This window comes from Pristiophorus japonicus, chromosome 5, assembly GCF_044704955.1.
Source record: "Pristiophorus japonicus isolate sPriJap1 chromosome 5, sPriJap1.hap1, whole genome shotgun sequence".
Taxonomy (NCBI): domain Eukaryota; kingdom Metazoa; phylum Chordata; class Chondrichthyes; family Pristiophoridae; genus Pristiophorus; species Pristiophorus japonicus.
Window position 1 is genome coordinate 281,774,674 of NC_091981.1, and position 24,850 is coordinate 281,799,523.

The window sequence follows — 24,850 nt, forward strand, 5'->3', positions numbered from 1 at the left end:
GGTTCCCCTTTATCCACCCTGTTCGTTACATCCTCAAAGAATTCCAGCAAATTTGTCAAACATGACTTCCCCTTCATAAATCCATGCTGACTCTGCCTGACCGAATTTTGCTTTTCCAAATGTCCTGCTACTGCTTCTTTAATAATAATGGACTCCAACATTTTCCCAACTACAGATGTTAGGCTAACTAGCCTATAGTCATCTGCAAACTTAATCTTACCTCCTACATTCAAGTCTAAATCATTGATATATACCACAAAAAGCAATAGACCTAGTATTGAGCGCTGCAAAACCCCACTGGAAAAGCCGTCCAGTCACAAACACCCATCAACCATTACCCTTTGCTTCCTGTCTTTGAGCCAATTTTGGATCCAACTTGCCACTTTGCCCTGGATCCCATGGGCTTTTACTTTCATGACCAGTCTGCCATGTGAGACATATCAAAAGCCCTGTTAAAATCTATATACACTACATCAAACACGCTTCCCTCATCGACCCTCCTGGTTACCTCCACAAAAAATTAAATCAAGTTAGCAAGACATGACCTTCCCTTAACAAATCTATGCTGACTGTCCTTGATTGATCTGTGTCTTTCTAAATGAAGATTTATCCTGTCCCTCCTAATTTTTTCCAATAATTTTCCCACTGCTGAGGTTAGGCTGACTGGCCTGTAATTACTCGGTCTATCCCTTTCTCCCTTTTTAAACAATGGTACAATGTTAGCAATCCTCCAGTTCTCTGGCACCACACCTGTCGTCAGGGAGGATTGGAAAATGATGGTCAGAGTCTCTGCTATTTCCTCTCTTGCTTCTCTTAACAGCCTGGGATACATTTCATCTGGGCCTGGGGATTTATCCACTTTCAAAGATGCTAAACCCCTTAATGCAAGGTAAATTGGTGTAAGTAAGGATTTGCAGGAGCAGGGTAGAGAAGGCGGAGTGATGGGTAATGATGAGTGGCACAGCAGGATGAGGTTGAGTGTGGCTTTGCAGTAACATTTCGTGATTGTTAAGTATTTTAACCCCTTGCAACCTGTATCACACTACCACCAGAGGGCCTACCTGTTGAAGTCCCAAGGGATCCCAGCATCCCTTGGGAGCATGGTATATAAGCAGGCCACCCACGAGGTACCTGTATTCTGGAGTCTTATTAAAGGAGCTAAGGTCACACTTGCTCATTGTCCACAGTACTCAGTTTCATCCTTTATTAAAAGCATATCAATTGGCGACGAGGTAACGAACAACCGCGCGAAAATGCAAAGAACAGTTGGTATCCTGGAGAAGTTCTTAGAAGGGGAGGATTGGTGGGCCTTCATGACAAGACTCGATCAATACTTTGTGGCCAACAAGCTGGAAGGGGACGAGAACACTGCCAAACGAAGGGCGATCCTCCTTACTGTCTGTGGGCAACAACCTATGGCCTCATGAAGAATCTTCTAGCTCCGGTAAAACCAACAGCTAAATCCTATGAAGAATTGTGTAGTCTGATCCGGGAGCACCTAAATCCTAAGGAAAGCGTTTTGATGGCGAGATGTTGGTTCTACACGTGTCAACGGTCGGAGGGCCAGGAAGTGGCGAGCTATGTTGCCGAACTAAGGCGCCTCGCAGGATATTGTGAATTTGAGGGATTCCTAGAACAAATGCTTAGAGACTTTTTTGTACTGAGCATTGGCATGAGGTAATCCTTCGAAAACTGATGACTGTTGTAACTCCGAATCTAAGCAAAGCCGTAACGATAGCCCAGGCATTTACTTCCACCAGTGACAACACCAAACAAATTTCGCAGAACAAAGAGGTTTCGGCCAGTACTGTGCACAAAGTAAAGCTGTTTTCGAGCAGGAATATACATGGCAGAACGTACACGCCAGCTGCTGCTGCACGACCTCAGATGGCCCAGAGTCTGCCATCAATCGTTAATGTGAGGCAGTTAACACCTTGTTGGTGTTGTGGAGGTGATCATCGGGCCCATCAATGCCGCTTCAAGCACTATGCGTGCAACGGCTGCAGAACAATGGGACACCTCCAGCGAATGTGCAGGCGAGCTGCAAACTACCACGTTGCAGAGGATGATCGATCCACTGTGGATCAAGCTGAATTGGAGACTCGTACTGAGAAGGCAGAAGTGTACGGGGTACACACATTCACCACGTAATGTCCACCAATAATGTTGAAAGTTGAACTGAATGGAATTCCAGTATCTATGGAACTGGACACGGGTGCGAGCCAGTCCATAATGAGTAAAAAGGCCTTCGACCCAGGCTGTGGTGCAACAAGGCACACAGGCCCAAGCTCAGCCCTATTCACACCAAACTAAGGACTTACACCAAGGAACTAATCCCTGTAATTGGCAGTGCAGAAGTCAAAGTCTCCTATGATGGAGCAGTACACGAACTCCTGCTGTGGATCGTGCCAGGGGATGGCCCCACACTGTTTGGCAGAAGCTGGCTGGGAAAAATCCGTTGGAACTGGGACGAAATCCGAGCGCTTTTGTCCGTTGGCGACGCCTCATGTGCCCAGGTTCTGAGCAGATTTCCATCATTGTTCGAGCTAGGCATTGGAAGCTTCTCGGGGGCAAAAGTGAAGATCCATTTGGTTCCCGGAACGCGACCCATCCACCACATAACACAGGCGGTACCATATATGATGCGTGAGAAAGTGGAAATTGAGCTGGACAGGCTGCAGCAAGAACGAATCATCGCGCCGGTGGAATTCAACGAGTGGGCCAGTCCGATTGTCCCGGTACTTAAAGAGGACGCACAGTCAGAATTTGTGGGGACAATAAAGTAACGATTAACCGTTTCTCGCTGCAGGACCAGTACCCGCTACCCAAGGCAGACGATCTATTTGCGACCCTGGCTGGAGGGAAGACGTTCACCAAGCTGGAGTTGACCTTGGCCTACATGACGCAGAAGCTGGCGGAGTCTTCGAAAGGCCTCTCCGGCATCAACACGCACAAAGGTCTGTTAATCTATAACAGATGCCCGTTCGGGATTCGGTCGACTGCAGCAATCTTCCAACGGAATATGGAGAGCCTGCTAAAGTCGGTTCCTCGCACCATGGTTTTCCAGGACGACATACTGGTTACAGGTCGGGACATCATTGAGCACTTGAAGAATCTGGAAGAGCTTCTTAGTCAGTTGATGGCGTGGGACTCAGGTTGAAACGCTCGAAGTATGTTTTCCTGGCGGCGGAGATCGAGTTCTTGGGAAGAAGAATCGCAGCAGATGGCATCAGACCCACCGATGCCAAGACGGAGGCCATCAAGAACACGCCGAGACCACAGAACGTGACGGAGCTGCGGTCATTCCTGGGACTCCTTAACTATTTCGGTAATTTCCTACCTGGGTTAAGCACCCTGCTAGAACCCCTACATGTGCTATTGCGCAAGGGAGATGACTGGGTATGGGGGAATTCACAAGAGGCTTGCTTTGAGAAAGCCAGAAATCTGTTGTGTTCAAACAAACTGCTTGTCCTGTATAACCCTTGTAAACGATTAGTGCTAGCTTGCGATGCGTCGTCAAACGGGATCGAGTGTGTGTTACAACAGGCTAACGAATCGGGGATTTTGCAACCGGTCGCTTATGCATCCAGGAGTTTGTCCAAGGCCAAAAGGGCCTACAGCATGATTGAAAAAGAGGCTCTGGCATGCATTTACGGAGTAAAAAAAAATGCACAAGTACTTGTTTGGCCTCAAGTTTGAGCTTGAAACTAACCACAAGCCCCTCATATCGCTGTTCTCTGAGAGCAAAGGGATTGACACCAATGCCTCTGCCCGTATCCAAAGATGGGCGCTCACGCTGTCGGCATATACCTATGTAATCCGCCACAGACCAGGCACAGAGAACTGCGCTGATGCTCTCAGTCGGCTACCATTGCCCACCACCGGGGTGGAAATGGCACAGCCTGCAGACTTGCTCATGGTAATGGATGCATTCGAAAATGAAAAGTCACGCGTTACAGCCCGTCAGATCAGGATCTGGACCAGCCAGGATCCTTTACTGTCCTTGGTAAAAAACTGTGTCCTCCATGGGAGCTGGTCCAGCATCCCAGCAGAGATGCAGGAGGCGATTAAGCCGTTCCACAGGCTCAAAGACGAAATGTCCCTGCAGGCAGACTGTCTGTTGTGGGGTAATCGCGTTGTCTTGCCCAAGAAAGGCAGAGATACTTTCATTTGTGAACTGCACAGCACCAACTCAGGCATTGTAATGATGAAAGCCATAGCCAGATCCCTTGTATGGTGGCCTGGCATCGACTCAGATTTAGAGTCATGCGTGCGCCAGTGCAACACTTGCTCTCAGCTGAGCAATGCACCCAGAGGGGCACCGCTAAGTTTGTGGTCGTGGCCCTCCAAACCGTAGTCGAGGATCCACGTGGACTATGCGGGCCCATTTCTAGGCAAAATGTTCTTGGTTGTCATGGATGCTTATTCAAAATAGATTGAATGTGCAATAATATCTGTAAACACGCCCACGGCCACCATTGAGAGCCTACAAGCCATGTTTGCCACGCACGACCTGCCTGATGTCCTAGTCAGCGACAATGGACCGTGTTTCACCAGTGTTGAATTTAAGTAATTCACGACCTACAATGGGATCAAGCACGTCACATCTGCCCCGTTCAAGCCCGCATCCAACGGCCAGGCAGAACGGGCAGTTCAGACCATCAAGCAAAGCTTGAAACTCGTGTCGGAAGGCTCCCTGCAGACCCGAGTCCTGCTCAGCTACCACACCAGACCCCACTCACTCACCGGGGTTCCCCCAGCCAAACTGCTCATAGAAACATAGAAAATAGGTGCAGGAGTAGGCTATTCGGCCCTTTGAGCCTGCACCGCCATTCAATTAGTTCATGGCTGAACATGCAACTTCAGTACCCCATTCCTGCTTTATCGCAATACCCTTGATCCACCTAGTAGTAAGGACTACATCTAACTCATTTTTGAATATATTTAGTGAATTGGCCTCAATAACTTTCTGTGGTAGAGAATTCCACAGGTTAGCCACTCTCTGGGTGAAGAAGTTTCTCCTCATCTCGGTCCTAAATGGCTTACCCCTTATCCTTAGCCTGTAACCCCTGAAAAGGGCACTCAAATCAAGGCTCTCTTTTGTCCACCCTGATCTCCATGATCACGTGGAGGGCAGGCGGCATCAACACAGTGTGTACCATGACAGCGCAAATTTGTCACGCGATATTGAGGTCAATGGCCTTTGTGTTTGTACTCAATTATGGACATGGTCCCAAATGGCTCACTGGCCCGGTCATAGCCAAAGAGGGGAGTAGGGTGTTTCAGGTCAAATTGGCCAATGGACTAACGTGCAGAAAACATTTGGACCAAATCACATTGCGATTCACCAACAGCTACGAACACACCGAAGAAGACATCACCAACTTTGACCCTCCAACACACATACAAGTGGCAACCGAAATCATGGTTGACCACGAAGCCGAACTCAACATCCCCAGCAGCCCGGCAAGGCCGGCTGCCCAGCAGCCCAGTGAAGAACCAACCAACTCACCCACACCCTCATTTGTACCGAGACGATCGACAAGGGAGCAAAAAGCCCCAGATCATCTCACCTTGTAAATAAGTGTACTATTAACTTTACGAGGGAGTGATGTTATGTATTTTAACCTCTTGCAACCTGTATCGCACTACCACCAGAGGGCCTACCTGTTGAAGTCCCAAGGGATCCCAGCATCTCTTGGGAGCACAGTATATAATCAGGCCACCCACGAGGTACCTGCACTCTGGAGTCTTATTAAAGGAGCTAAGGTCACACTTGCTCATTATTCACAGTGCTCAGTTTCATCCTTTATTATGAGCATCTACTGAGATCATTGAAAGGTTTGCACCACTGCAGCCTGGTCTTCCTGAGGATATCCCTGCTTGTATTCTCCTGTGCAATATGCAACCAGGCTACGTTAATCTCCCGGAGGGGGAATCTTATACTTGTGTGCTGTGATTCCCTCCATAAGCATATGAAGGGAGTCATGGGAGAGCCTGGGTGCAGCCCTGCACCTTTGTGCAGTGCTCGTCAGTGTTTGCAGCATCTCAATGCTGTAGAACACTGACAGCACAACTGTCAAACTAAATTTGCATATGGTCCCTTCAAATGACATAATCAGACCTGCTTCCTTCAATTGGCCAGCAAATGCGCTGGGTGGGCTTAACAGAGCAGACTGGAGCTAGCATCAAGGTCGGGACCCACCATTGGCCCCAGCCGCACCAGACCCGCCGAGATAGGGGAAATCGCGGCCATAGTTTTTTTCTAACATGTCGGAAATTCTTCAAAGTTGCTCTCTTTCTATTACTGTAACTTTACCGAGTCCTATAACTCTCTCCCTAATCCCGCTGCCTTTCCCCTCTCGCCTTTACTTGAAAACAACATTTATATAATGCCTTTAATGCAGAAAAATGTCCCAAAGGGTGACACAGAGTTGTGTATGGTAAGATACAAACTTGAAGCCAAACAGAACAAAATTATGAGGAGTGACCAAAAACTTGAAAAGAGTTCGGTTTTAAAGAAGGCCTTAATAGAAGCAAGGGAGGTGGAGAAGTAGAGTAATTTGGAGAGAGAATTCTGGAGAGTGGAACCAAGGTGACTGGAAGGCATGGCGCCAATTGTATCGGGTAGGCAGGAGAGACACTAACACTCGATTAGTGCTACGCCCAAGATAAATTTCTACCCTTTATTCTCTATCCCACGCTGACCTCTCGGCCTCCTACACTGTTCCAATGAAGCTCAAAGGAAGCTCAAGGAACAGCAGCTCATCTTTTGATTAGGCACTTCACAGCCTTCGGCCTCAACATTGAATTCAACAACTTTAGATCAGAACCATTACTCCCATTTTCTCAGGATCGCAGGTGCTGGTAATGATTCTTCTATTCCCATTTCATCATCATCATAGGCAGTCCCTCGGAATCGAGGAAAACTTGCTTCCACTCTAAAAGTGAGTCCTTAGGTGGCTGAACAGTCAAATATGAGAACCACAGTCCCTGTGACAGGTGGGACAGACAGTCGTTGAAGGAAAGGGTGGGTGGGCCTGGTTTGCCGCACGCTCTTTCCACTGCCTGCGCTTGATTTCTGCATGCTCTCGGCGATGAGACTCGAGGTGCTCAGCGCCCTCCCGGATGCACTTCCCCCACTTAGGGTGGTCTTTGACTCCCAGGTGTCAGTGGGGATGTTGCACTTTGTCAGGGAGGCTTTGAGGGTGTCCTTGTAACATTTACTCTATCCACCTTTGGCTCGTTTGCTGTGAAGGAGTTCCGAGTAGAGCGCTTGCTTTGGGAGTCTCGTGTCTGGCATGCGAACAATGTAGCCTGCCCAGCGGAGCTGATCCAAGTGTGGTCAGTGATTCAATGCTAGGGATGTTGGCCTGGTCGAGGACGCTAACGTCGGTCCTCCCAGGGGATTGGCAGGATCTTGCGGAGACATCGTTGGTGGTATTTCTCCAGCGACTTGAGGTGTCTACTGTACCTGGTCCATGTCTCTGAGCTGTACAGGAGGGCGGGTATTACTACAGCCCTGTAAACCATGAGCTTGGTCTGTCCCCGCCGCACAGCACTGCCCCCCAGTCATCAAGATCCACGGCGCGGCCCTGGACAGCGTGGACCATTTCCCATATTTCAGGAGCCTCTTATCAACAAGAGCAGACATTGACGACAGGATTCAACACCGCCTCCAGTGCGCCAGTGCAGCCTTCGGCCGTCTGAGGAAAAGTGTGTTTGAAGACCAGGCCCTCAAATCTGTCACCAAGCTCATTCCCATTTACTCCTCCGCTGGACCCATCTTTTGTTTCTTTACTTGTCCTATTATGATTGCCTTTTGTCTTCCACATCATCCCTTTTGCCATTTAATCACTCCTGCCCTCTACCCGATCACACACCTGCCCCTCTGTTCTTTCCTTTCCCACCACCCCACCCCCATTTCCCTGATATGTTTAATAACTGTTAAATCTCTAACGATTTCCAATTCTGATGAATGGCCAGCAACCTGAAACGTTAACTCTGTTTCTCTCTCGACAGATGCTGCCTGATCTGCTGAGTGTTGTCAGTATTTTCTGTTTATTTCTCTTTCCCCACAGGCAATAAACAGTTTCTCTCTCTATCTCTTTGGGCCTGCTGTTTTCAACCTTGACTGTGTTCTGCAATGCAAGTGTCAGCCTTTCAGCTAGCTTTCATGATACAATGAGAATCCAACATTAAACTCCACATAGTTAAATACTCAGTAAGTTATAAATTCATTTCAAGCACATGCTATTGGAACTCAATTTAAGACTGTTCTCAGTACACTGTGAAAGACTTCAGTACTTCTCATATGAGCTATGAACCATAATTACTCAAGTCAACATTGGCAATAAAGAACTCAGCTTTTGAAGATATCCTGTAGTGATCAATTAGATGGAAAAGTATGAAGATTTTTATTGTGAAAATCTCAAAGAACAAAATGGGACTAGTATAAACAAGCTGTACTCCGCCATGGATCATGTGTGATCAATACAGACTCTTAACCTTTGAACTGTACAATATACTCATATGTGCACAATGTATTTGTTTACATATTAAACTCAATTGTAAATGTTAGACACCGCAGTAACAAACGGACAATATTTAAGTAAATTGCCAAAAAAATCCAGAGGGGAGATGAGGAGAAATGTTTTTACTTGGCAGGTTATGATGATCTGGAATGAACTGCTGATAGCGGGAGCAGATTCAATAATAACTTCTAAAAGGGAATTTGATATATACTTTAAAAGGAAAAATTTGCAGGGCTATGGGACAAGAACAGGGGAGTGCGACTAATTGGATAGCTCTTTAAAAAAAAACAGTAAGGGATGATGGGTCAAATAGCTTCCTTGTGTGCTGTAAGATTCTATGATTCCATATTAGTAAGCATAAAATGAATATTTATTACATTTTCTCTTGGCAGAGATGTTAAACTCCAATATTCATCCAAAATAATTCTTCCAACTCCAAAAATGACATCAATATCTTAATCAAGCAGCCCATGCCAAACTACACAGGGCCTGGACAACATCTAAGCTTAGAATGACAGATGGCAAGTATCGTGTGTGCCACTTTAGTGCCAGACAATGTTCGTCTCCAACAAGAAAAAAGGGCCAACACCATGACTTTCAGGAGCACCGCCCTCACCAAGTATCCCACAATCAACATCTTGAGGGTCACCATTGACCAGAAGCTTAATTGAACCAGCCACATCAACAACATGGCTACAACAGCAGGACTAAGGTTGGATACTCTAACAGGTGATTCATTTCTGCATGGGTCCAGCTGCAACGCTCAATAGCCTGACATTATCCATAATAGAATTGCCCACTTGATTGGCGCACTGTCACTGGACTCGGTATCATCACCTCCATCATTAATGCACAGTTGCTGCAACATGTACTATCTACAGGATGCACGTCAGCAACTCACTTCAACAGAATCGTCCAGCCCTGTAACCTCGAGCACCAAGGAGGACACGGGAACAGCATCACCTCCAACCTCACACCATCCTGAATTGGATATATACCTCCATTCCCTCATCGTTGTTGCGTCAAATTCCTAGAATTCCCTATCTTAAACTATTGCAGGTGCACCGTCATCACAAGGACTGCAACAGTTCAAGAAGGCCCATTGCCTAGGCAACTAGGGATGAGCAATAAATGTGGCCTGGTCAGCACTGCCCACATCCCAAGAATAAATTTAAAAATCATGTCAGAAGATAACAGGCCACACTGGAAATTGAACCACTTCAAAAAAAAATAGCATAAAAAGTATACTGCATTGTCTTACTATCAAATGTAAATCATTGAAATACTTGTCCTTTGACACTAATTAATCACAAAAAGTAGCCCCAAAGGTAAGATTACCCTGAACGAAGCTGCAGGGCTATTGCTGTGACCATTAACAGTGAAAAAAGAGTTGCTACTACCTTTGTTGCCTCTGGCACTGATCGCCAAGCAGTTCAACAGAAAAATTACAATCAAGGCATGTAGTGATGAGCCAAATAATTAGAACAGACACTTCATAACCTGGGCGGAAGTTGAAGTTAGGTCTTCATAGATAAAGGGAGATGACTGAAACTAGTATTTTGAATGCATCATCTAGAATTCCACAATATTATTTCATTCTATTTGTTTTACCTTTAACAGTAACATTGATGGTGATCTCATCCTCTTTGGTTTTAAATACATATGCCCCAGAATCTCCAGATTTGGCATTGTGAAGGACCAGTCTTCGTGTTGTGCCTTCAGATTCAACACTTACTGCTTTGCTCAGCCTTACTTCCTGTCCTTTTCTGCACCATTTCCCTTCTACAGTAGACTGAGACACGTCACAAACAAGGACTACCTTCTCTCCCACGCTTGCTGTGTACTCTTTTTGTGTTGTGGACTTCTTCAAGATAGTTGCAGCTGGTTCTGCAAAAGTTAAAGGAAGAATCAGAAATGTTGTAATATGTTGGATAATTCCATAACCATTAGAAAATGATCTAACGCACAAATAAGCGCAACTAGATTAACTAGAAATGATTAACTACGGCACTAACAAATAAACTGGAAGTTTATATATCATACCACAAAATCTCTGACTAATACTTCAAATTTTCAGTGTCCCATTATTAATTTCCATCATCATCATCATCATAGGTAGTCCCTCGGGGTCGAGGATGACTTGCTTCCACATTAAAAATGAGTACTCAGGTGACTGATGAACTCATTTTAAATGGTGGAAGATGCCTGTGTGTGAATTCTTTTAATATGGGGTGGCCATTGCACACCAGCCACCACACAGGCTTGACGGATCAAGGTCTTGGTCCAGTGGCAAGGGGATCGAAGACAACTGGAAACCAGGCTCCAACGCATGTGCCAATACATACACACAAACTCAAACATACTCCTACTGTCCTCCTTCCCACAGGACCTCTTTCTCATGGAATTCATAGTACGCAATGTGAGCCTCACGACATCCACATCCTCCAAGTTTTCCTGAATTAGTTCTTCAAGTAGAGAAGGGTGGAATGTCTTTTCCATCTAATTTAGACTTGTCATGTATAGATAAGGGCACACAAAAGGTCTATCCATACAAATAAAAAATTGTTATCCACACTATTTGTTTTGGAGACTGAACTTTTTACATTGGAGACCAATATGAATAGCATGCGATCTGTGTACTGATAGTATCCTTTCCACCAGAGCCATTCTGGGGATATTGGTAAAAGAAAAGCCAACCTCCCCCCAACCGCCGCCCCCCCTCCACTAAATTGGCCTATGCTTATTAAAATGTGCTTTGTCCCTCCCAGGAGCTTACGTAGTTGCCGGTGGGGCATTGGGGATTATGGTGCTCAGTTGCAACTGATTATAGACTAGAAATACTTTATAGTAAATATTTTCTCTTGCAACAATCCCACACTATTTGCCGTCTTTAAAATTTCTGCTAAATAATACTCTAGCAACAGGAACAACACCAACTGTTGCAATGTCACAATAGTAGCAGCAAAGTTCACACATTCTGATGTGCTGCTGGAGCAATTGAGGAGGATAGTGCCAGGAGAGTGTGAAGATGCAGCCAGGAAATAGTGAGAACAGAACTGGGGAATCATTAGGATAGAATGACATGGGACCAGAGCAACTGGCAAACGAATGGCAGACTTGCCCTTCCTTGCCCGTTTAATTTCCATGAGCTTTTGCACAGCAAGTTGCTACCACTATGACATCGAGATAGTGTGGCGCCCTCTACAGAGCATCAGGGATCTGTGTGGACAGAACAAGCAACTTTGTATCTCCTTAATCAATCAGATTGAAGGATCGTTAATTAACAGCAGTCAGAAAGTGTAAATTAGAATAGTGAATTTAATGTCAAATCAGGTACACAAAACAAAATAGAGGGAAAGAAAGATTGGATTAAGAGAGAGTGCAAAAAAGAGAAGGAAAGTAAAAGTAACACAAGAACATAAGAAATAGGAGCAGGAGTAGGCCACTTGGCCCCTCGAGCCTGCTCCGTCATTCAATAAGATCACGGATGATCTGATCCTGGCCTCAACTCCACTTCCCCGCCCGCTCCTCATAACACCTTACTCCTTTATCATTCAAAAACCTATCTATCTCCACCTTAAATATATTCAATGACAGCTCTCTGGTGTAGAGAATTTCAAAGATTCACAATCCTCAGAGAAGAAATTCCTCCTCATTTCCATTTTAAATGGGCGACCCCTTATTCTGAAACTATGCCCCCTAGTTCTAGATTTCCCCCACGAGGGGAAATATCCTCTCTGCATCTACCCTATCAAGCCCCCTCAGAATCTTATACGTTTCAATAAGATCACCTCTCAGTCTTCTAAACTCCAATGAGTATAGATAGGCTCAACCTGCTCAACCTTTCTTCATTAGACAACCCCTTCATCTCAGGAATCAATTTAGTGAACCTTCTCTGAACTGCCTCCATAGCAAGTATATACCCCCTTAAATAAGGCAACCAAAACTCTACGCAGTACTCCAAGTGTGGTCTTACCAATGGCCTATACAGTTGTAGCAGGACTTCCCTACTTGTTTAATTTAACACACAATAGTTTATTATTTTGATGTTGCACTTAAGAAATATTGATGGGGAAGTGTAGAGGGCATGACCTGCACTTAACCTGTGCTACAACTGGCTTGCGCTGCTTACTCCTGGCAATAGATACCAAAAATAGAACATTTCTATTCCTCTGTGCTGATATCCAACAAAATATTCATTAACCTTGCTCTAGAGATCTCTTAACTGTGACTTACTATCAAGGGTAAACTTTGTGACAGAGGAAATCTCTTCAGTAGGAACATAAGTTGGAGAAACTGGTGCATCGTGCCCACACTCTAATGAGATGCCGTCCCTTTTTAACAACATCATGATCGCATTTAATAGTTACGTGGCTAAGAGGAAAACTGATACTTTAGAAGATTTTATGCTGCAATGTATCTGGGCAAATTTAGCCGATGTGGCCAACTATAAATGATATTCAGTTGTTTAAAATCTGCAATATCTAGATGTGAATCCTGAAGGTCCATAGGGCAAAGCACCACCAAGGAAAACAGTAAAAGAGCCAGTGACGTAAATCAGGAAGTAGTGATTAGGTAACAGAAAGTTGACTTTTAAACGCCTGAAGATTGTAAGAGTAAAGCAAGAATAGGGGAGTGGAAAATATGAAATGTAACCCCTATTTCCCCTCACAATTGAGAGTGAAGGATTCAAGTGGCAGGCATTTCTAAGATTCAAACTTGACAGATCTGAATTGTGATCCATCTTCTTACCTATTATATTACCTCACTATCACTGAAAAAACGATCAAGGTTAGTTTTACCTTTGATCTTAACTTGGAATGTTAGGCTGTCATCATTAGACATGCAGGTGTAGTTTCCTTGGTCGCTCTGCTGCACCTTTTTGATGACAAGTTTGCGTTGTGTTCCCTGAGAGATGATGGTTATCCTCTGGTCCTGCTTAACCTCTTTTTGATCCTTTCTCCATGTGACCACAGCATTAGCTGGTGACACCTCACAAGACAGTTCCAGACTTTCTGAGGTTACTGCTATCACTTCTGGAGGAGTTTTTGGCTTGTTTATGAATTTGACAGCTGCATCTGCAAATTTAAAAAAAATGCATTACAATTAGCACATTAGGTCAAACAGGAAATCGCAAAACGTACTAATTGCTAATTGTATTCAAATGGTGTATAGCAATTGGGTGTTCCTCGTCCAGGCCAACATCCCCAGCATTGAAGTACTGACCACACTTGATCAGCTCCGCTGGGCAGGCCACATAGTTCGCATGCCGGACACGAGACTCCCAAAGCAAGTGTCTATTCGGAACCCCTTCACGGCAAACGAGCCAACGGTGGGCAGCGGAAACGTTACAAGGACACCCTCAAAGCCTCCCTGATAGAGTGCAACATCCCCACTGACATCTGGGAGTCCCTGGCCAAAGGCCGCCCTAAGTGGAGGAAGTGCATCCGGGAGGGCGCTGAGCACCTCGAGTATCATCGCCGAAAGCATGCAGAAATCAAGCGCAGGCAGCGAAATGAGTGTGCAGCAAACCAGTCAAACCCATCCCTTCCCTCAACGACTATCTGTCCCACCTGTCTGTGGCTCTCGTATCAGCCACTAAAGAACTCACTTTAAGATTCCAAGGGACTGCCTATGATGATAATTGTATTCAGGTGGTGTGGATTAATTGGGGACTCTCTTGCTATCATATATTACATAGGATAACATAGGATATATGACACAAAAACAGGCCATTCGGCCCAACCAGTCTATGCCAGCATTTATGCTCCTATTGAGCCTCCTCCCGTCTTTCTTCATCTAAATCTATCAGCATAACACTCTATTCCATTCTCCCTCAAATGCTTGTCTAGCCTCCCCTTCAATGCATATATACTATTCGCTTCCACCACTCTCTGTGATAGCGAGTTCCACATTCTTGTTCTATTCTCACCCATCTTTGAGTAAAGAATTTTCTTCTGAATTCCCTATTGGATTTCTTGGTGACTATCTTATATTGACGGCCTCTAGTTATGCTCGGCCCCACAAGTGGAAACATTCTCTCTTTATCCACTCTATCAAAATCTTTCATAATTTTAAAGACTTAGGTCACCACTCAGGCCCTTTTTTTTCAAGAGAAAAGAGACCCAGCCTGTTCATCCTTTCCTGATAGTATATTGGAATAGACTGGGGAAGGGTTGCAAACTTATCTGAGGGTTGCGCAGTATGTAACGTGTATTTCTGTAAATAAAGGCTTGTAAGCAACTAAAGACTAGGTTCTAGTCTTCTATCTTTCACCAACTAGCTATCCAACTTTTTCACAAATGTATTATTTTAACACCGACACCCATCAGATAAACTCCTCTTCATGTTAACATCAACTTCATCTTTGATGTACTGGAGTTAATAAAATCTCGGTTGGAAAAAGATCCATTAGTGCTGGAGTATGCCGGTATTAGCTTTGACAACTCAGCATTGCTCTTGGAATGTATTACGTTTGAGACCCCAGATTTGGCGTTGGAAGTGTGCTCATTTTAGCTTTGAGATACCAGCATTAATGTTGGACTGTTCTGGTATTCGCTTGACATTCCTATATTAATTCCTACATTGTAACACCACCAAACCTGTGTTGCAGCGCAAGTGAAATCAGGCTCCTAACACAAGCACCGACAAAGTAATAAGTATTAGATATCTGTACAATATGTCTCACTAAAAAACAGTGCAGGAACAAACTTTATATTTGAAACAGCAGTCACAAAACTAATCTGCATTAGCATCTAGTATTCCACTGCCATGACGAACAACACTTAAAATAGCACCACATTTCCATGCAGATATTGCCATGAGATTACACGGCACAAGTAAAGAGGTGATAAAACACACTGGATTCAATAATTATACCTAAAACTAGGCTCAAGTGGCTACAGTCAGATTATCAGGTCAAGGTTGACAAAAGGCTCCTCGTGAGCTGGAACAAAATAACAAAATCATACTCACTCCATTAGCTGTCAATCTATATCCTATCAATTCAAATAAACTTGATTAACCTGGACTCTAATATCTTAATGCATTTGTACCAAATATCCTCATTTTGTGATAGCCATGTAGTTGATAAGGTCAACAAGTTCTATCCAGAGGAAAATTCTGTAGCACTCAATAATTCTCCAGTGCATTTTGTAATTTCTTACATGTCTCACACAGTCTGCTAAAGATCATAAGCGTACTGCACGTGTAGGGACAACTGTTGCATTATATCAAAATGTTTGACCTACAATGTGACACAGACTTGTGACACCTAACAAATGATCAGAAACCTGTCTCATGGTTTTAGAAATTGCGTCAAAGCTTATATATTATGCTATATAGAGACAGACAGTTCTAAAAAAAATACCATATTGAAAGCTCAAGAAAGCTTATAGTTTGCAAAAGTAACCATGAATATTTTCACTAAATTAAAAATATCTAAATTATTTGTAAGAATTATGATAAGCAAATATTTTTTTGTTATCCTATGTTGAATCAAAAGAATACTTGATAAGTAACATAATATTACTCCTTACTAAACTCATTACTCCTTACTATATTTCCCCCTTCAACACATACTGATTATTTTTGAGGCATGGTTCCATGTACAAAATGCCCCTGACACTTGACCACAAATGACTACATATACATTGAACTCAGACACTGAGTGTTGACAGTCTATCTGACTGTGGAAAATCATAGCTGACTTCAAACCTCACTTCATCTAATATCCATACACATCGTCATCATCATCATCATCATCATCTTCATAGGCAGTGCCTCAGAATCAAGGAAGATTTGCTTCCACTCCTGAAGTGAGTTCTTTGGTGGCTGAACAGCCCAATATGAGCGCCACTGACTCTGTCACAGATGGGACAGATGGTTGTTGAGGGAAGGGGTGGATGGGACTGGTTTGCCACACGCTCTTTCCGCTGCCTGCGCTTCATTTCTGCAAGCTCTCAGCATTGAGACTCAAAGTGCTCATACCCTCCCGGATGCACTTTCTCCATTTAGGGCGGTCCTTGGCCAGAGACTCCCAGGTGTCAGTGGGGATGTCGCACTTTGTCAGGGAGGCTTTAAGGGTGTCCTTGTAACGTTTCTGCTGCCCACCTTTGGATCTTTTGCCGTGAAGGAGCTCCGCGTAGAGCACTGTGAAGACGGCGTTCTTCCTCTTGTTTTCCTTTCCAGAAAAAAGGTGTAACCTCCACCTTGTTCCTTGAGCTGGCCTTCCCCTGCCCGCCGGGTCTCGCTTAGGGCGGCGATGTCGATGTCAAAGTGTCTAAGTTCCCAGGAAACTATGGCGGTGCGGCGTTCCGGCCTGTCGCTATTGGAGTTGTCCATAAGGGTCCGGACGTTCCAGGTCCTAAACTTCATGTTAACGAAGTGGAAGATGCCTGTGCTTGAGTTCTTTCAACGTGGGATGGCCATTGCACACCGGCCACCATACGGGCTTAGCTGAGCAAGGTCTTGGTCCAGTGGTAAGGGGGTCCAAGATGACTGGAGACCAGGCACTGCTGTATGAGCTTAATTGCCTATGGCGAGATGTTGGCCGCGAGCTCAGCGCCGAGTAGCGCCTTGATGGTAGGTGGCCCAAGGCTTGGTTGGGGGCAGGCATTAGGAAGGTCAGTTATCTGCTGGAGTTCCGAGTGGGAGGTCAGCAAGGAATGGGAGGGTGGAAGAGTCATAGCCGTGATGCTCACCAGTAGAAGTGGCCAGGTCACCAGTGGGGAAGGAGAGGCGGTTGACTAGGAGAGGGATGTAGGCCCGCCGCTGGAGGAATGAAAGCCTACCACTGGAGGGATGTAGGCCCGCCACTGGAGGGATGTAGGCCCGCCACTGGAGTGGGGGGCTGATGTCCCGGTCGCCTGGTCGGAGGCACACCTGCTCGTCGTCGTGAGTAACCTGGTTTCAAATGACTGAAAATGATGCTAATAAAACACACCAAATTGGGGTACAGTATTCAATTCCTTAATAAAAAATTTAAAAAAAAAATAATTCTTGGAAGTTCTTCCACGTTGGTTAAAAGCTTCTTCAGAAGTTTTAAAAGTTTCTCCCGAAGTTTTAAAAGTTATCCCAAGTTGTTTAAAAGTATCCCAAGTTGTTTAAAAGTTTAAAACGAAAGTCAGTAGTAAGCTACCTCCCTTGGTACTGTTGCATGGGCGCTGCCAGCCCTCTGCAGCTGCACAAAGCCCTGGCTAGACCACACCTGGAGCAATGCGGGGAGGTAGAGGCCCAGTCGTCTCCGAAGGGGGCCCGAACGCCTGGTCGCCGTTGGAAAGGCCTGAATGCCTGGTTGCCGCTGGAGACCTGAACGCCACTGGGGGCCCAAACGCCTGGTTGTCACTGGGGGCCCGAACGCCTTCGTTGCCTGAATCAACCTTGTATTTTGTTGGCTTGAGCGATGCTGACCGGGGCTGGCTGCACTTTGCTGTCCGCACTTTGCTGTCTGGGGCTGGCTGCACTTTGCTGCAGTTGTAGCCGGGGTGCCGGACCCTGGGCTGCCCTGCACCTTGATGAGCCGGTGAAGGTACTCCCTGTTCGTAGCCATACGCATACACTTTCCAGCAGGAGTCTTTGAACAGCAAATAGGCTGATTTTTTTCCCCTACTAGCCCAGAGGCACTGAAGCAATCTGTAGCAGCTAATTGATGTACTGGCCGACATCATTCACTAAGGTACCCTGGATCAAGCTTTAGTCCTTCCAGCCTGTGCGTTTTACTTGTCGACAACAGCCAACTACCTGTCTTGTAATATGTTACAGCAAATACACAAACTTTGGTTTGACATTATATATCATAGTGTAATTTCATAGCATTGTATCATTACCCACTAAGTCATCAGGGCAGCTACCCTATGCAGTTAATAATTCTTTATAATGAGCATGAATTTAATTACTTTATCATCTATTACATAAATTACATAGCTTCTAACCATCTGGTAATGTAACTTATGGATTGTTACTGGCACTCCTATGCTCAGCTTCTTGCAATAAAAATATGCACTTTTTAACAATGGGGTTGAATTTCCATGGGGGCTCTCCCAATCATTTGCCATAACTTCGGCATCTATGCCAGTTCTCCTTGGTTGCTGCAGACCTTCCCCCAAAGTTAGAGTGAATGATCAGGAGAACCCCTGCAGAAATTAATGGAAATAAGCGAATTGAATGGATTGGAAAAACAGAAGTCAGTTTGGAAGGACAGACACGTCCATAACAAGGAGAGCTTAGAGGGAAAATCATTCCAGTCTTTCCTTTATGCACATCATTGGAGGAGATTAAAGAGCAGGTCTCTCAGCTTCAGATGCTATGTGGTGTAAGGAAATACACGTTTAAAAATGTAATTGGGGAAACCTGTTTGAAAGAATTTAAAATTGCAGCTTGCATGTAACAGCGCATTCACCTTCAACTGCTACAATTGGTAATAGGCGCTTCCCGTCTAAGGGGTATGCTGTTTATTCCTTTGCCCAATCTACAACCGCTTTGATTAGTTTATAATATTGGGCCTTGGTAGATTACGTTAAATCGCTTTGTTTTGATGGGTGCATGGTTACATTCATTCCTCTAATTAAATTAGTATAGTGCACAATATTTTGAGACTTGATTACAGTCAGTATGGCTTTAGTTTCAAGGTCTGCAGGACGGGCCATTAACCCAGAGACAATAGAAGCTTGTGATGACATTGGCCTGCATGTATCATCAATATTCATCAAGGTTGGGAGGAATATAGGAAAAATCGTGATTGGACGAATTCTGCTACAAGTTCCTGTTTGTGGTGCATAACTAGGGGGCTTGGAACCACTCTCAGTGTAGAAGGTTCAACAGCGAGCACTTGCAGAGTGACCAAGAACAAACTGTAGCAGGAACATGGAATACCAGGGTAACAATTCTCAACTGTACCTTGTAAACTGCTGCTCTAATAATATACTGTCTTACTTATATCAAATAAAAATCACCACTGTTACTATACAGCATCAGCTTCGGACAATTGGAAAGAGTCCAAAAAGGGCTATAGCGGCCTCAGGAGACCCTCAAAATAAAAAAGGGAAAAAGGTGCCACTCCCCACAGAACGTAATCGTGTTGCTATAGTATCCACACAGCAAAATAAACATCCTAAGACTGTGAAATTCCAGAAGCAATACATAAGAACATAAGAATTATGAGTTAGTTTAGGCTAATTGGCCCTTTGAGCCTGCCCTGCCATTCAAAAAGATTATGGCTGATCTTCCACCTCAACTCCACTTTCCAGCACTATCCCAACATCCCTTAGTTCCCAAAAATTTATCGACCTCGCTCCACAACTCTCTGGGGTAGAGAATTCCAAAGGTTCACAACCCTTTGGGTGAAGAAACTTCTCCTCATCTCAGTCCTAAATGGCTGATCCCTTATTCGGAGTCTGTGGCCCAGTGTTCTAGATTCCCCAGCCAGGGGAAAAAAATTTTCGGCATTAACCCTGTCAAGCTCCCTAAGAATTTTATATGTTTCAATTAGATCACCACTCATTCTTCTAAACTCTCGGGAATATAGGTTTAGTCTACTCAATCTCTTCTCACAGGGCAATCCCTTCATCCCAAAAACTAGTTTAGTGAACCTTTGTTGCAGTCCCTCTAAGGCAAATGTGTCTTTTCTTAGGTAAGGAGACCAGAACTGTACACAGTACTTCAGGTGTGGCCTCACCAATGTCCTCTATAATTGTACTAAGACTTCTTTCACATCATCATAGGCAGTCCCTCGGAATCGAGGAAGACTTGCTTCCACTCAGTCCTTAGGTGGCTGAACAGTCCAATACGAGAACCACAGTCCCTGTCACAGGTGGGACAGATAGTTGTTGAGGGAAAGGGTGGGTGGGACAGGTTTGCTGCACGCTCTTTCCACTGTCTGCGCTTCATTTCTGTATGCTCTCGGCAATGAGACTCGAGGTGCTCAGCGCCCTCCCGGATGCACTTCCTCCACTTAGGGCGGTCTTTGGCCAGGGACTCCCAGGTGTCAATGGGGATGTTGCACTTTATCAGAGAGGCTTTGAGGGTGCCCTTGTAACGTTTCCTCTGGCCACCTTTGGCTCGTTTGCCGTGAAGGAGTTCCGAATAGGGCGGTTGCTTTGGGAATCTCGTGTCTGGCATGCGAACTGTGTGGCCTGCCCAGCGGAGCTGATCAAGTGTGGTCAGTGTTTCAATGCTGAGGAAGTTGGCCTGGTCGAGAGTGCTGATGTTGGTGCGTCTGTCCTCCCAGAGGATTTGTAGGATTATACTCGAATCCCTTTGTAACAAAAGCTAACATACCATTTGCTTTCCTAATTGCTTGCTGTACCTGTATATTACCTTTCTGTAAAAGGACATCCAGGTCCCCTCCCAGTCTCTCACCATTCAAAAAATATTCTGCTTTTGTTTTTCCTACCAAAGTAGATAACGTCACACTTCCCCACATTGTATTCCATTTGCCACCTTATTGCTCACTCAGTCAACATGTTTATTCCTCTGCAGCTTCTTTGCGTCCTCCTCACAGCTTACTTTCCCATCTAACTTTGTATCAGGAGAACATAAGAAATAGGAGCAGGCATAGGCCATACGGCCCCTCGAGACTACTGGCTGATCGGATCTTGGCCTCAACTCCACTTTCGTGCCTGACCCCATAAACCCATAAACCCTTAACTCCCCTATTGTTCAAGAATATATTCAATGACTCAGCTTCCACAGCTCTCTGGGGTAGAGAATTCCAAAAGATAGAAGAAATTCCTCCTCATCTCCGTCTTAAATGGGCGACCCCTTATCAGCAAACTTGAATACGTTACACTTCATCTAAGTCATTAATATAGATTGTAAATAAATGAGGCCCAAGCACTGATCCTTGCGGTACCCTGCTAGTTACAGCCTGCCGAAAAAGCCCCGTTTACTCCTACTCTGTTTTCTGTCCATTAGCCAAACCTGAATCCATGGACCACAACAACTAAAACCTCCCCTGCCCAGTCCAAGTTTCTTGAACAGTGTCTATCCCCCTGGCCAAACTGTCGCCTAAAACTATCACATTCGTTTTTACTCCTCCCACTTGAATGGCCTCCTCTACCATGGAGCCATGGTCAGTTTACACATCCTCCCTAAAGTACTTGTTCTCATCCATACTGGTAGTAAGTACCTCATACTTGCTGGACAAGGTCAAGGGTGAGGCTGTTCCATCACTATATCCTGGGTCCCCATACCTTCCTGACTTCCTCTAATAATGTCAGCTGTGGCTCAGTGGGTAGCACACGTTTCTGAATCAGAAGGTTGTGGGTTTAAATCCCATTCCAGGGACTTGAGCACATAAATCTAGGCTGACACTCCTGTGCAGTGCTGAGGGAGAAGTGCACTGTCAGAGCTGTCGCCTTTCGGATGAGACGTTAAACCGAGGCCAGGTCTGCCCGCTCAGGCGGACATAAAAGATCCCATGACACTATTCGAAGAAGAGCAGGGGACTTATCCCCTGGTGTCCTGGCCAATATTTATCCCTTAATTAACATAACCAATACAGATTATCTGGTCATTATCACATTGCTGTTTGTGGGAGTTACTTGTGCGCAAATTGGCTGCCGCGTTTCCCACATTACAACAGTGACTAATTTGTACATTCATTGGCTGTAAAGCGCTTTGAGACGTCCGGTGTGAAAGGCGCTATATAAATGAAAGTCTTTCTTTCTTTCTTCTTCTTTCTTATCCCTGACCACTGACTAACTCTGAAGTACTATTAACCTAAGGAGTGCGACTACCTCCTGGAACAAAGTGTCCAGGTAACTCTCCCCATCCCTGATGCATCACAATGTCTGCAGTTCGGATTCCAGCTCAACAACTCTGAGCCAAAGTTCATCGAGCTGCAGTCACTTAGCGCAGATGTGGTTGCTCGAGATCTCGTTGATCTCCACCAACTCCCAGATGCTGCAATTACGACACACCAGCTGCACTGCCATCTCTATCTAATGTTATTTTATTTATATAATTAGTTACAGTTTGTACTCAAACAATTGTTTTTAGTTTTAATTTTTAGTTTTAATTAGTTAATTTAGGTTAAGTTATTAATTCAATAAAGTTATAGTAGTTAATAATCTCCCAGTACAATCAGAGATTACAACCCTTAATGTAAATCTCCAAATTAAATTAGATTTTAAACTTTTTATGTGATGGCTCGCTTATTGAAATTATACGTCCTTAATTTCCACTGGGGGTTCTCCCAATTGTCTATGTAACTTCGGTAGAAAATCCATAGAATTGGTGTTTATAGGGATCTTCTGCCAAAGGTAAAGCAGGCAAGAGGAAGTTTCCTCCCCCTCATCCTCCCCCACAGAGATCAGCTTCATAATGTTTATGGGGTTATGGTCTTATGTCTTCAACTTCATTACCAAAGGCCATGTGCTACCCCTGCTCGCAGTTGACAATGGGCGAAATCTTCACATTATCTGCTTTATTCAAGAGATCATTCCACAAACAGCGTAGATAAAAAAAATTAAGCAATATAATTTTAGCAAGAATAATAATTAAGGGATATAAAATTCCTGGTTATGAATCTTTGAACTAGTTAACTAAGGGAATCATTAGCTGTCGGAACTGTTAAAAACCGTGCTATCAGATTGGAATATACTTTCAATGGATGTGAACTGGTCCTGAAATACAAGTTACATTTACCTATGATTTTCAAATCAAAGCTCATAGTGTCTTCTCCACACTTGCATGTATAAGTGCCTTCATCCTCTTTCTTTGTAGTTGAAATAAGAAGCCTGTGTTGTTTTCCCTTGCTCTCCATTGTAAACTTTTTTGACTGCTTGATTTCTTTGCCATCCTTGAACCACTGTACTTTGGTATAGCTGTCAACAGTCTCAATAAAGAGCTCTGTTTGCTCTCCATACACAGCAGTGACAATGCGTTCCACTTTCTCTTTAAGAAATCGAGAAGTCTCTAATGTGGGGAAACAAAAAAAGATTTAGTTGACAAATGTATTTTAAAATTTGTATGTTTATATTGTTTACAATATGTGATAAAATAACTAATGCCAGATTAAGACATACTTAGAATATATATGTCCCCTAGAAAAGATAGTTTCTGAATTTGCTCTGTTGAGAATAGATAAATAAACAGAACATCTTTTGTTCCAGTGTGAAGGTTTAAACATTGTTTGGTATTGAAAAAGATCTCTCCCAATGGTTTACTAGGTAAATGCACTACAAAGTGTGATATTAAGCTATTTAACTAGAAGCTTGCATATGGTAAATTAGGTCATTTTAGCCACAACACTGGAAAAGATGCCTTTGGATTAAGGAAGGAAAAACAATTAGCCAGGGTTCTTCCTCCTTATTGCTATTGAGTGACTATTGTTGGATATTGTGTGTGGGTATGTCAAACAGAAATAGGACTGGTCCTGACCCTGGCATTTCCCACATTTGGGGCCCAAGTTTCGGGCCGCGCCGTTTTCGCGCCACAAAGTGCGCCTAAAAAAAACTTCCAGATTCTCCGGCTCCCTGCAGGTCGTTTGCAGCTCGGTGCGGCGCAGCATGAGCAGTAGGGGGCGGAGCCAGGTCCCTGCGCTGAAAACAGTGCCGGGACCTCTGCACATGCGCTACAGTGGGCGCACATGTGCAGTAGCTCCAGGCGCCGAAAACTGTGTGGGAGGGGCCCGAAGCACGCAGCCCCTAGCCCTGGCCGAATGGCCTCACTGGGGCTGCGTGCATAAGGCTGCCTCCCACGCCCAGCTCCTGCTTCCTCCGGACCCCCCCCCCCCCCACCGGACCGCGCCCCCGCTCCCGACCTCTCCCCCCCACCCTGACCGATCTCCCCCCCCGACTGATCTCCGCCCTCCCCCCCAACCGACCAACCCCCCCCTCCCCTCTGCCCGACCCGCGCTCCCTCCGATCCGCGCTCCCGACCCCCCCGGACCCCGGACCCGACGCCACCTACCTGTCAATCCGGTAAGCTAATTTTTAATGGCGAAGCGAACCCCATGGAGAAGGCCTTTCCAGAAGGTGTATCCACCACCTTGTTCCTTGAGTTGGCCTTTTCCTGCCCGCCGTGTCTCATTCAGGGCAGTGATGTCAATGTCGAAGTGTCTGAGTTCCCGGGCAATGACAGCAGTGCGACATTCCAGTCTGTTGTTGTTGTCCATGAGGGTCCTGACGTTCCAGGTCACAAATTTCATTTTAAAGGGTGGAAGATGTCTGTGTCTGAATTCTTTTAACCTGGGATGGCCGTTGCACACCAGTTACCACACGAACTTGACAGAGCAAGTTGTTGGTCCAATGGCAAGGGGATCCAAGACGATTGGAGATCAGGCTTTGCTGCATGGGCCTTGCACATTTTCCCAC

At 45.0% G+C, this 24,850-nt stretch overlaps 1 protein-coding gene across 32 annotated transcripts in view; it reads right to left on the minus strand.

Annotated features, from left to right (window-relative positions):
* LOC139264722 (obscurin-like) overlaps positions 1–24,850 on the minus strand; it is a 571,531-nt gene that overhangs the window by 490,516 nt on the left and 56,165 nt on the right. For all 32 annotated transcript variants that reach the window (XM_070881692.1, XM_070881694.1, XM_070881707.1 and 29 more), the window contains 3 exons: positions 23,181–23,450; positions 13,337–13,612; positions 10,146–10,421 (listed from right to left, as the gene is read on the minus strand). In XM_070881692.1, coding sequence (XP_070737793.1) covers positions 10,146–10,421; positions 13,337–13,612; positions 23,181–23,450 — 822 coding nt within the window. The remainder of the gene's footprint in view (positions 1–10,145; positions 10,422–13,336; positions 13,613–23,180; positions 23,451–24,850) is intronic.